Here is a 14,334-nt window from a genome sequence, read left to right as displayed (position 1 = left end):
TTTAAACGGAATATTGGAGGAAACACTAACTGAAAGATATATAGTAGATTCCGAAAAGGGAATCGTAGAACTGCGAGTTTTTTTTTAATTGGAAGAGTAAGACTGTCAATAAGCATTGACAGTCTTACCATAGACTGTCAATAAGCATTGACAGTCTATATATTGAATAAGGGAAGAATTTTGCTATTACGTTCTAAAGGAATGTTCGAGAAAACTCTGATTAGGAAGTTCCATCTGTATTAAGGATGCCGGATCTGACTATTCTTTCTACTGAAGAAAAGAGACAGAATTAAGTCAGGAAGAATTAATGTGTGTTACATAAGTGATGAAAAAGGATCCTGTGTAAATGAAGAATGGAGTCATATATCTTCAGAAAAGAGCCTTGACAGAGAAAAAAACTGGCTATGAACATTTGTGATTGTGCAAACAAAGTGTTTAGTCTAGTCTTAAGTGTAAGTTTATTTAAAAAGGTCTTGGATCCAATTAATTTGTAGTTAGTTATGTAAAGTTGTTTGAAGTGTACATATATTGTTTTTGTTTTATTAAATGTGTTTATTTTGTATTTTGGTCTTGAGTCAATGATTATTTGGATTCTGAAAGAAAGAGTTAAGATCATTGCACCAATTGGAGTGAACCCTTGTGCACATAATAACATATAGGTGCACTCGGAATTAAAAAAATAATTGTTAGAAACAGAGATCATCTCTATGGTAGAATAAATATAAGATAATATCTATGAATATTAAAATATAAAAATCCACCAATTATTAACAATGCCGCAGTCGAATCATAATTAAAATTCTGAATATTTTTACGTATTGTTTATGTTAAAATGTTTATTAGTTTTAGTTTCATAACACGCATTGTCGGCACCTGCGATGTGCCCCTTATGGAAATTGTTTTGTTAAAAATTATATGTAAAGAAGTTAAAAATTTGATGTACTTACTAGATTTCATATTTGTATTACTTACAAGAAGTTTTATTGTAATTTAAAAATATTAAGTTTTGTGTTTTATGAAGACATTCTCTTGTCGCTAACTGAGACAGTGTGTCAGCCATTATTTATACCTAACTTTCTCGCTTGCCACTTTTGTGGAGTGCGCATGCTCGCCAAGAAGTTTGATGAGTGATTGACAGCTGACAAGAAAGTGTTCGGTATCTGAGTAACGGCTGTAAACAAGATAGCGTTCGGAAGGAATTTAGAACACAGGCCGGCAGATATTTAGGTTCGGAAGAACTTGAGTTTTTTATGTGACAGTCGGAGGAAAATTAATAGTATATTCCGAAAAAGGAATTGTGGAACTATTAAGTTTTAATGTGGATAAATAAAGGGGAAATATTGCTATAGATCGTTTTAAAAGGATTATTGGAGGAAACGCTAATTGGAAGATTTATAGTAGATTCCAAAAGGAAATTGTAGAACTAAGTTTTTTTAAAGTGGAAAAGTTAAGACTGTCATTAAGTATAGTGAATAAAAGAAGAATTTGCTATTTACGTTCTAAAGGAATGTTTGAGAAAATTTTGATTAAGAAGTTTCATCAGTATTAAGGACGCCGGATCTGACTATTATTTCTACTAAAGAAAAGAGAAAGAATTAAGTCAGGAAGAATTAATGTATGTTTTAATACATAAGTGATGAGAAAGGATCCTGCAAAAATGAAGAATAGAGTCATATATCTTCGGAAAAGGGCATTGACAGAGAAAGAAACTGGCTATGAACTTTTTATGATTGTGCAAACAAAGTGTTTAGTCTAGTCTTAAGTGTAAGTTTATTTTTAAAAGGCCTTGGATCTAATTAATTTGTAGTTATAGTTATGTAATATTGTTTGAAGTGTATATATATTGTTTTAGTTTTATTAAATGTGTTTATTTTGTATTTGGTCTTGAGTCAGTGATTAATTGGATTCTGAAAGAAAGAGTTAAGATCATTGCACCAATTGGAGTGAACCCTTGTGCACATAATAACATATAGGTACACTCGGAATAAAAAAAAATAATTGTTAGAAACACAGATCATTCTCTATGGTAGGATTAAATATAAGATAATATCTATGAATACTCTATCTATATAAAAATCCACCAATTATTAACAATGGTGCAGTCGACTACAGGATTGGTTGTGACTTAACTTTATTTTAGAATCCAGAAAGTAAATCTTGACTCAAATAAAATGGCTACAGGAGATAGCAATTTTAGTTGTGAAATTTCTTCAATTAAAGATGAGGAATTTTTTAGGTTAATTAATCCAACTTTAGTAATACCTTCTTTCTCAGGAGGTAGTAATGAAAGCATAGAAACATTTTTCAGATATGCAGAAAAAATTAGAGATTTAGGAAAATGGTCAGATTTTCATTTGTTGATTATACTTCGGAATAAATTGTTGGGCAAAGCCAAAACATTCTTACACACATCTCCTTTACTAAGAGACACTGACAGTTATGCAACTTTTAAAAGTTTGCTAATATCAGAATTTTCAAGTGTAAGAGAATTAGGGCCTAACATTCGGAAAATTCAACAGTGCATCCAAGGTAGTAGGGAGTCTGTTTCAGAATACTATCACAAACTTTGGAGCATTGCTCATGAATTTAATGTTTCATCTGAAGAGAAATCCTCTTTAGAATGGTTGCTGTTTAATCAATTTAGGCTTGGCCTTAAAGATAATTTGAAAGAAACAGCATACAAGAAAAGGGTTAAAAATCTTGAACAGTGTTTTGAACTTGTTAAAGAAAAGGAAGAGAGATTTAGAGATATATTTCATTCCTCAAACAATAATCAGGTGAACTTTTCTCAGTATAATGAAACTCATTCTCTTAACACAGTGGCTGCAGATAAAGTGAGAAAAAGAAAGTTTCATAAATTAAAAGGTGCTAAGAAACAGTCTAAGGAAATTTCTGTAAATCTAACAGAAAATGTTCCAGAATCTGATTCCAAGGTAAAATTACATGATTTGGGAAAATTGGAGGAACTGAAAACATTTCTTAGTGAAGAAATAGAAAGACAACAGAGACCAATAGTACAAGGACAGGAACTTCTGTTTAAAATGATATCTGATTTGAAAATATCCAATAATCTTACAGATAATCAATCTTTCTTTTGTAAATCTAATGGCATTGACAGGAATAAAACATCTCAAAGAAGTTATGTTCCAAAATGCTTTAGATGTAATAAACCTGGTCATTTTGCTAAAGACTGTTATTATGTTAGAGATAAATCTTATTTTCAACATAAGAAATCTACAATAAATAAGAAATACACTAAAATAAGAAATCTAAGAAATGACAGTTCTACAAGGATTTATTGAAGATGTGCCTTGTGAAATCTTACTTGACACGGGTGCACATATCTCACTCATTTCTCTTACAGTTTGTTTAACAAAATTAAGTCTCTAATTCCAAATGATATTTCAGTTTTAAGTTATCCAATTAAATTAAAGGGAATATTTGAATCAGAAATTTCAACTGATAAGCAAATAAATGTTTTTATTTCAATTCCTTGTTTTCCATTGAAAGTTTGTCATCCATTAATAGTTCTTCCAGAATCATCTAATCGAAATGTACAAGTCATATTTGGAATTAATTTTCTGAAATGTCATGGTTTTGCATGTAATTTTGTTGATAATACAGTGTCCTTGTGTGGACTAGAATGCCGTTTGGACAGGAAATCAGGTGACAAAGGAAAATTAGAGCAGTCTCCTGAAGTTTTTCGAGACACTGATGATAATGATCAAGTGTTTAATATTGAGACTCTAAAGATGAGAAGGAAAATATTCAGGAATTAAAAGAGAATTTGGTGCAGAATTCAATGAAATCAGCAATTACTAGTGAAAAAAGGGATAGAATTCTGAAATTCTTTAAATCTGCCTTTGAATTTTTCTCTGGTGTTTTCACAGAGGATATTGTTTCAATGTCTTGCACTAATGCAATAGAACACTCGGTGCAGATTTGTACTCAATCTCCTATTTATATTAGGCAATATCAGACTCCACTGAAATATATGGAGCATTGCCAGAAACTACTACAGGAATATGAAAGGGCAGGAATAATTGAGAAGTCAAATTCTCAGTAGAACAGTCCATTCATCTTAATTGAAAAACCAAATGGAAGCCTGAGGTTTGTCTTAGACTTGAGAGCCGTCAATAAGGTTACAAAGCCTACTGATTTCCCTCTGTGTAAAATTGAGGAATTATTGATATGTTTGGAAGGAGCACAATATTTTACAAAACTGGATTTAAATTCTGGCTACTTTCAGATTCCTTTGAAGGAGGAAGACAGAAAATACTTCGCATTTACTACTAGATGGCAGAAATATCAACTATGTCGATTACCACAAGGTGCAAGAAATTCTGCTATGCATTCCAGTCTTTAATGAATTCTGTCTTATCAGATATGTTGGGAAGTGGAGTCATCTGTTTTCAGGATGATCTTCTAATTTATTCAAGGGATATAGATAGCCATTGTAAAATCCTATGGAATGTCTTAAAGAGATTAGATGAGGCAAATCTATCTTTAAAGTGCTCTAAATGCCAATTTTTCTTAAAAGAAGTTGAGTATTTAGGTCATAAAATCAGTAGCAAAGGAATTATGCCAACTCAGTCAAATGTAGAAGGCATATTATCAGCTAAACCTCCTAAAACAGTTAAACAAGTTCGCAGATTTATTGGCATGTTAAATTTCTATAGGAAATTTATTCCAAACTGTTCACAGCTATTGAGACCCATAGTGTGCTTGACAAGGAAAAGTTTTAAATTCAATTGGGGTGAAGCTCAACAAGAAGCATTTGACAAACTAAAACTGGCATTGACTAAAGCTCCAGTTCTCATTTATCCTAAGTTTGGTGAAGTATTTTATCTTTCTGCTGATGCTTCAAATGATTGCATTGCTGCTGTACTAGAACAAAAAGAAGGAGAAGATTTTAAGCCAGTAGCTTTTATAAGTAGAAAATTATCAGGTCCAGAATTGAATTATTCAACCATCGGGAAGGAAGCACTAGCAATAATTTTTCCATTGAGAAAATTTAGATACTTATTGTTAGGACAACCTATTCAAATAAGATCTGATCACCAGCCTCTGTCATTCATAAGTACTATGAAGGATAAAAATCAATGTATAATTAGGTGGGCACTGGAACTGCAGGAATATAATACTGATGTGGCTTATATTCCAGGAAAAAGAAATATAGTTGCTGATTACTTATCTAGATCTCTAGAATCTGATGATGATGAATCGTCTAGGAATAACCATTTTAATCAAGATGAGAAAAAATCTAAAATTCATGTTATTCATAAGGTGAATAAAGAATTAAGTTCTCAGAAAACTAGGCAGTATATAAATCGTTTTAGAAAGTATAAGTCATTTGCACCAGGTGATTTAGTATAGTTAGATGAAAAATCTAGTATAAAAAGAGTTGGGAAATTAGGAAGGAAAGCTTTAGGTCCATATAGAATTTTAGACAAATTTTCTCCTGTGAATTTTAGGATTCAAGATGTCAAAAATCCTAGTAAAATTTTAAATGTACACTCTGATAGGTTAAAAAGGTACTTTTTAGGGAGTAGAAATTTATTTACATTAGGAGACAACATAAAAAAAATATTGAAAGATGAGCGTTGTTTTCGTATTAATTGTGCATCTCATTCACAATCAAATAGTAAAAAAGGGAATAGTTCTAAAGCTCATAATTCAAATATGCAGCAAAGGAGAAAATTTAATTTGGGTAAAACAAAATCTAATGCAGGAAATTTTAGAAATATCAGGGTACATAATTCAGATAATGTACAATGTAAGAGTGGTGATAATCAAACTGACTCTAACATTGAGGAAATTATAGCAGAATATCATAGGTTAGTTAATATAGAGTTAAGTAAGCCAGAGGAATATGAAAATACCTCTAATTTAGTTAGTAAGGATAAAGAATCTCAACTTGTAGAATCTCAGACACCTGTAGAATTTGATTCTGATAGTGATGATTCTGTAGATTTAGGGCATAATTCAAATAGTTTAAATGAAATATTTGAAAAATATAGAAATGAAATATGTAAGTATAGTAAATTGGAAGAAGAAAATTCAGAATTATCTCTAGCAACAGATGATTCTGAAACTAGTGATTCTGAGAGTGTAAACAATGATCAGCAAGAATCACGTTATGTTTTAAGATCTAAGAACAAGCATTAAAAGTTTTGTTAGATATAGGTTAAATATTTAAAATTTTTTTTAAAAAAATTTTCAGAAAAAGATGAAACTGATGTAAAAATAATCATAATTAAAATTCTGAATATTTTTACGTATTGTTTATGTTAAAATGTTTATTAGTTTTAGTTTTAGTTTCATAACACGCATTGTCAGCACCTGCGATGTGCCCCTTATGGAAATTGTTTTGTTAAAAATTGTATGTAAAGAAGTTAAAAATTTGATGTACTTACTAGATTTGATATTTGTATTACTTACAAGAAGCTTTATTGTAATTTAAAAATATTAAGTTTTGTGTTTTATGAAGACATTCTCTTGTTGCTAACGGAGACAGCGTGTCAGCCATTATTTATACCTAACTTTCTCGCTTGCCACTTTTGTGGAGTGCGCATGCTCGCCAAGAAGTTTGATGAGTGATTGACAGCTGACAAGAAAGCGTTCGGTATCTGAGTAACAGCTGTAAACAAGATAGCGTTCGGGGAATTTAGAACACCGGCTGGCAGATATTTAGGTTCGGAGGAACTTGAGTTTTTTATGTGACAGTCGGAGGAAAATTAATAGTATATTTCGAAAAAGGAATTGTGGAACTATTAAGTTTTAATGTGGATAAATAAAAGGGAAATATTGCTATAGATCGTTTTAAAAGGATTATTGGAGGAAACGCTAATTGGAAGATTTATAGTAGATTCCAAAAGGAAATTGTAGAACTAAGTTTTTTTAAAGTGGAAAAGTTAAGACCGTCATTAAGTATAGTGAATAAAAGAAGAATTCGCTATTTACGTTCTAAAGGAATGTTTGAGAAAATTTTGATTAAGAAGTTTCATCAGTATTAAGGACGCCGGATCTGACTATTATTTCTACTGAAGAAAAGAGAAAGAATTAAGTCAGGAAGAATTAATGTGTGTTTTAATACATAAGTGATGAGAAAGGATCCTGCAAAAATGAAGAATAGCGTCATATATCTTCGGAAAAGGGCCTTGACAGAGAAAGAAACTGGCTATGAACTTTTTGTGATTGTGCAAACAAAGTGTTTAGTCTAGTCTTAAGTGTAAGTTTATTTTTAAAAGGCCTTGGATCCAATTAATTTGTAGTAATGTAATATTGTTTGAAGTGTATACATATTGTTTTAGTTTAATTAAATGTGTTTATTTTGTATTTGGTCTTAGTCAGTGATTAATTGGATTCTGAAGGAAAGAGTTAAGATCATTGCACCAATTGGAGTGAACCCTTGTGCACATAATAACATATAGGTACACTCGGAATAAAAAAAAAAATAATTGTTAGAAACAGAGATCAATCTCTACGGTAGGATTAAATATAAGATAATATCTATGAATACTCTATCTATATAAAAATCCACCAATTATTAACAACATCCATTGTTCTTTCCTAAAGCATGATGAAGATGCTCTGGGATATTTGCTCCCCCCCCCTCCCTTGTCTTATGCCTCTTGCTGTCTGGAACCATCTTCTTGTTACTCTACAACTTCTCACTGCAGCCTCTGCATCATAATCAATATCTGCACTAGAAAGATCATGTTCCTGTTTACTCCATTATATTCAAGTACAGCCTGTGCAACTTTCTAATCTATATTTTCAAGCGCTTTCTGAAAGACACCAAAAGCAGGCATGAATATTTTTATGTAGATCTTTTTCCACAATTAACCTCAGCATTAATATCTGGTGCACAGTACTCCCGTCTCTTTGGATCCTGCTGCTCATCTAGGTTTCCTTCCATCATCATCATCAAATTCCTGCCATGTACCCTCAAGGGGTGTACAGGATATGACAGTACTACATGAAAAAATTACATCATTACTAACTTCCTATCTACAATTTTCCTCCAAATCAGTCTGTTACTTGTCAAGACTCCAACATTATCAGATCTTATATTTCTATCGTCTAAGGCACATTGTACCGTATCAATCCACCTATATCTTGGTCTTCCTCTGGGTCGTTTTCCTGCCAACCTGGCAGAGAACACTTGTTTTGCTAATCTTTCCTCTCCCATTCTATTTAAGTGACCATACCATCTTAGATTAGCTCTGCTAATGCATTCCTGGATGCTGACAATGTCAAGTTCCTTCCTAATATCCTCATTTTTAATATGATATTGCCATTGATGCCATCTGTTCATGCCTCTAATCTTTCTCAGGACTCTCAATATCTGCTGTGTCTAGTCTTTGGTCAAGTGTTTTACTTCTGACCCAGCTCTCAGATCCATAAGTTAAAATTGGTTTGAACACAGTCTTGTATACAGCTAATTTAGTGTTCCGAATAATTTCTTTCTTATTCCATATGAATTTATTCAATTGACTTCCCACGATACCAGCTTTGCTGATTCTGTTGTCTATTTCTATATTTAGTTTACCATCTTCAGTAAAAATTGTGCCTAAGTAGCTGAAATGTTTTACTTGTTCCACAGGTTTTCCATTCACAACACAGTTTACATTTTCAATGATTCTGCCTATTTTCATTGTCTTTGTCTTTTTATTGCTGACCTTCATACCATATCTATTACAACAGCTATTCAATTTAGTCAGAGAATCTTGCAGACTTGTAGCAGATATTTTTAGAAGTATAACATCATCCGCATAAAGCAAAGAGCTAACATTAACATCTCCAATTTTGATATCAGGTTTAATACCACATTCCTTCATAATGTGATCAATATAGATAATGAATAACAGAGGGGATAATGTACATCCTTGTCTCACACCAGATTTAACATTAAACCATCTTCCTGTACTTCCTTCAATTCTAACTGCTGACTCACAACTCAAATAAAGACTAAGTATTGCTTGATATAATGCCCCATTGACACCATATAACTGCAGCGTATTGAATAGCTTCTCTCTTGGCACCTTGTCATATGCCTTTTCCAAATCGACAAAACTTAAATACAGATCTTTGTTATATTCCCATGGTTTCTCGACTATTTGCCGCAAAGTGAAGAACTGATCCTGACAGCCTCTATTTGGCCTGAATCCAGCTTGTTCTTCACCAAGCTTTTCTTCCACAATTCTTCTCAACCGTTTCTCAAGTATACTTGCATAGATCTTGCCAGGAACACTCAGTAGGGAAATACCTCTGTAATTCTCACATTCAGTTTTATTTCCCTTTTTATATATGGGTACTATGAGAGCTCTACTCCAATCATCGGGAATTCGTCCCTCTGTCCAGGCTTTCTGAACTATGCAGTGCAGCCACTGTAAGACTCTTATACCACCATACTTCAGCATTTCTTGTCGAATATCATCTACTCCTGCTGCCTTTCCACATTTCAAGCCTTTGATGGCTTTTTCTACTTCAAGTATGGATATGTATTCCTGACTGCATGCCTAGTCAGTGTTTCATTTAGCAGTTTTTCAAAGTAATTACTCCATACTTCAAGGATATCTTTTTCTCCTGTTTTCATTTCACCTTTATCATCTCTAATTCCTTTTACAGCACTCTTTCCTCCATTCCTAAGCTTCTTCAACAACCTCCAGAATATTTTGCCACCTTCTTCATATTTATTTTCTATATTCTTGCCAAAGTCCTCCCATGACTTTTGTTTAGCTAGTTTTACACACTGTTTAGCTTTCTTACATTTGTCTCTATATTCTGTAAGAGTAAAAGCTGACTTATTTGCCACGAACTTTTGATATGCTTTCTTCTTTTCCTTCACTTCCTCTTTAACTTCCTGTGTCCACCAGGGAGTTCTGATTTTTTTATCCTTGCACACAACCTCACCACATGCCTCTCTGGCAGAATCAATCAATGTTTCCTTCAGAGTTTGCCACTGAATCTCCAAGGTTTGATTCCTGTTCTCAAACTCTTTCATTTTCTTTTCAATAATATTTCTGTATTTTAGTCTACAGTTCACATCTGAGAGCTGCTCAACTTTTATTCGTTTTAAAACTTTCTTACATGTTATTCTTTTCAATATGAAATTCAATTTTATCCTGCTCAAGACTAAATAGTGATCACTTCCAATTTCAAATCCTCTGTACACTCTGGTGTCCTGCACCAGGGAGAAAACATCACTATCAACAATAACATAGTCAATGAGACTTTTCTTATTTCTAGCCTCTTCTCTCCATGTGAATTTGTGCACATTTTTATGTTGGAACATGGTGTTAGTAATAACCAGTCCATGTCCTGAGCAGAAATCCAACAGATATTTGCCATTATTATTAGCTTTGCTCTTTTCTCCAAATTTTCCCAAAATATTTTTGTATGTCTCACAATCATTTCCTACTCTACTATTTAGATCTCCAACAAGGACCAACTTTTCCTTTTTCATTGTGTCAGTTGCTTTTTCTAAAGCCTCAAAAAATTCCTCCACTTCTACCTTAGTAGAACCTTCTGTGGGACCATAGGCTCAAATAAGTCTCATTGTCCAGTTCCCCATTCTCATATTTGCCCACATTACTCTACTTGAGACTGACTGCCATTCAAGAAGATTAGCCTCGTATTTTGTGTTGAATACTATGGCTACTCCTTCTTTTCCTTGATTGTCATTGCCTGAATATAACATTTTGTATTTATTGCTCAGAAAGATCTCACCAGTTTTTGTCTTTTTTGTTTCAGTCACCCCTATTATGTCGATCTGGTACTTATCTAATTCTTCAGTTAGCTCCATTTCTTTGCCATTCAGGCTTCTTACGTTGATAGTACCGATCTTTAACTCTGGTGATGTTGAGTTGGGGTTTGTTTTCAGTTTTGTTCCAGTAGCTGACTTTTCGCTGTTCGCCCTGGTTCCCTGGCGAAAACAACGGGGGCCTTGTTTAACCGGGCGACGCCCCAGCCGGCATGAAATTTTGTCATGTTGTACCATTATTTTTTATTTTGGTTTATCCAATAAGAATACAATTTGGTCGGCTAAATCCCAAATTGCCAGCCCATCCTCGTTCGTTCAGTATCAAAGTAGATACCCAACAGGGTGCACCACGAGAAGGTGAGGATTGGACATTAGGTCAGAAGCCCTGGTCGGTTCTCTGCATTCCTTTAAAGGCTATGTGGAGGTCTCCTCTCAGTTATACAGCTTTGACCCTTAAGCACCTTCCGTTTCCTTCCATTAGTTTCCTTATTCTTTCTGTTGATATCATCATAAGTACTTTTTCCACATGACTTGATTAGTTAGAGTAACTGCTCTGTAGTTTTTTGAAGTCTATTTTACAACCTGTTTTTTGTGAATGGGTATTAGAATTGATCTTGTCCATTCTGTTGACAACTTTACAACCTCATCCCTCAGTATACCTATCCTTCCCTGCCGTGCTTAGTGGCAATATTTTTTTTTCAATTCATCAATGAGCTTCTTTAGTCCCTCAACATCTCCCAGTGTCTTATATAACTCTGCGCAGTCTTGTCCGTCTCTCCTATATCTTCTGTATTCATCAAGATTTCACCCTTTTCATCTTTTATGGTTCTCTACTATGAGCTCCATTTCATTCGTTTCTGATCATTTTGTATACTTCTCTTATTCTGTATTCACCACAACATTTATTGGTAACCCCCCCCCCCCCATACTGCTCCTCTCGCCACTTTGATTTATCTTTTTTAACCACTTCATTGCATTTTGTTCTATACTGTTCTTTCATTTCTAGAGAAATCTCACCCAATCTTTAATGCTCTCCTTTTTTTTCTTCTTCTCTCCCTTGAATTAGCTTTAATGTCTTTGAACAAATGCGAGTTTTCCAGTTTACCTGTCTTTCATGAAGCAAAAAGCCAAGTTTCTGAGAAGAAAATCCTTGTCACATACATATGAGACAAAGGATGACATTCCTCACACCAAACAAGATTCAAACCAAGATCTTCCCAACCAAAGAAAATTCTTGCTAGGCAGTGGCAAATCAATGCCATTATGAAAACAAAATATATCTTCTAACTACTGAACTAAGGGTTGCTATGTTGAAAAAAAAAATTTTAAATCAGCATACCCGAAGAATCGATTTGGAGAGCAAAGTAAAGTTTCAGTAATGAAACAACAATGAAAACATCTCATGCTTATCATATGAAATTTATATTACATTTTCAAGAAAGAAATTATCTATTTAATGATTATTTCCCTGCACCAAGGGAAACTTTAAAGATGTGTTGCATACAAATGTTTGGGTGTGGATTTTGATAAAGTAATCAAGAACAAATGAAAATGAATATAACAAAAGTCTATACATTTAAGCAGCTTACCTCCATTCTCAGCTCTCCCAATCGTTGATCTAATGATGATCGACTATTAGCCTCATCTTCTAAATCAAGCCTCATACTGTCAAGTTCATCTTGATGTTCAGCTTTAATCTGATTTAGCTACAGCAAATTTTAATATTTTTGATATTAAAGCAAAAACTGTATAATGTAAGTATATGTATAAAAAAAAATTTTTTTTTTTTAAATTTTGCATAGCCTTAGTATGCATGCATGCTACAAGATGAAGCTTACATAAAGTTATTTGCCATGTGTGTATTTCGAGAAAACTCTAAGAACACAAGAAATGAAGCAATCAACAGAGCCACCCTCAAACCAGTGGTTTGGCTATGCTATGCAGATGATGTCTTTGCTATATGGCAACATTAGATACATTTTCAGTGTAATTAAACAGCCAGCATCCAAAAATTCACTTCATAACAAAAAAGAATCAAATAACTGTCTACACATAATGAAAATATAGAATCACACATTCTGTCAAATGTACAGTAACCTAAAAACACTAACAACACATAAAGCCATGGCTATCTGTTCTTCACTACATATCTTGCCTATAACCTCAAAAAAAGTCACCGGTACCTTCCTCCCCTAATACACAAGACCACAGGATAACTGTTATATCCTATCTATCCAAGGTATTTCTTCCAGTGTATTCTGTGGTGGGTATCTAGTGCATGGTCTGCAAATCCAGAGTGATTGTATTGTGAAATCGGATGTAGTCTTTGTGTTCAGATATACTGATATTAGCTGTGCTGCTAATTATTTTATTAAGTATCTTGATATCTTTTTAGATATCAAGATATTTAATAAATATGAGCTACTTCACATTCAAACCATATATCAAACAAGTAACTCTCAAGCTTTCAACTAAGGACAAACTCTATCCTTCATTACATCTAGGAGCATATGAAGTGCCTTGCACTTATGACCTGGCTTATGATCAATAAAAAGGAAGATCTGTTGACATCTGGCTCAGACAGCATAAGAAATAAATTCGAGATCATGATTATGGAAAGTAGGGCATGGCAGACCATACTTTCTGCACCCATTTACACAGGATTAGATGAGGGGGGGGGAGTTACACTACAGAGAAGTCATTAGAAGTCAACACATAACGAAACAACACTTAACAAGTATGCACAAAATTGGTAGACAATTATTTCAAGAATTAAAATGAACAATTTTAAAACTTTGCTTTATCCAAGGAAACATAACACTAAATTAGGACTTTAGTGCTTTGTGTTTTCCATTACAACATTAAATCTTTCCCACCACGATTGTGGTTTAGTGTACTGTGATTATTTAGTGCTCCAACGATTCAGTGTATAAAGCAATGAGTGAAATATTAGCACTTAATAATTAAATACATTCATCATCATCAAATTCCTTCAAGGGGTGTAAAGGATATGATAGTACTATATGAAAAAAATTAGATCCTTACTAACTTCCTATCTACAATTTTCCTCCAAATCAGTCTGTTACTTGTCAAGACTCCAACATTATCAGATCTTATATTTCTATCATCTAAGGCACTTTGTATCGTATCAATCCACCTATATCTTGGTCTTCCTCTGGATCGTTTTCCTGCCAACCTGGCAGAGAACACTTGTTTTGCTAATCTTTCCTCACTCATTCCATTTAAGTGACCATACCACCTGAGATTGGCTCTACTAACGCATTCCTGGATGCCGACAATGTCAAGTTCTTTCCTAATATTCTTGTTTTTAATATGATATTGCAATTGATGCCATCTGCCTCTAATTTTTCTCAGGACTCTCATATCTGTGGTCTCTAGTCTTTGGTCAAGTGTTTCACTTCTGACCAAGCTCTCAGATCCATAAGTTAAAACTGGTTTCAACACTGTCTTATATAATTTAGTGTTCCGGCTAATTTCACTCTTATTCCATATGAATTTATTCAACTGACTTTCTACCATACCAGCTTTGTTGATTCTGTTGTCTA

The 14,334-nt window shown here is 33.5% G+C and overlaps 1 protein-coding gene across 5 annotated transcripts in view; it reads right to left on the bottom strand.

The window, feature by feature from the left end:
• Positions 1-14,334, bottom strand: part of LOC150096537 (coiled-coil domain-containing protein 102A-like) — a 404,861-nt gene that overhangs the window by 128,783 nt on the left and 261,744 nt on the right. For all 5 annotated transcript variants that reach the window (XM_090407898.1, XM_090407899.1, XM_090407900.1 and 2 more), the window contains exon 4: positions 12,358-12,474. In XM_090407898.1, coding sequence (XP_090264024.1) covers positions 12,358-12,474 — 117 coding nt within the window. The remainder of the gene's footprint in view (positions 1-12,357; positions 12,475-14,334) is intronic.

This window comes from Typopeltis vanoorti, chromosome 18 (assembly GCF_054136105.1).
Source record: "Typopeltis vanoorti isolate ZY-2024b chromosome 18, IOZ_Tvanoo_1.0, whole genome shotgun sequence".
Taxonomy (NCBI): domain Eukaryota; kingdom Metazoa; phylum Arthropoda; class Arachnida; order Uropygi; family Thelyphonidae; genus Typopeltis; species Typopeltis vanoorti.
This window is presented reverse-complemented; position numbering and strand designations above follow the sequence as displayed.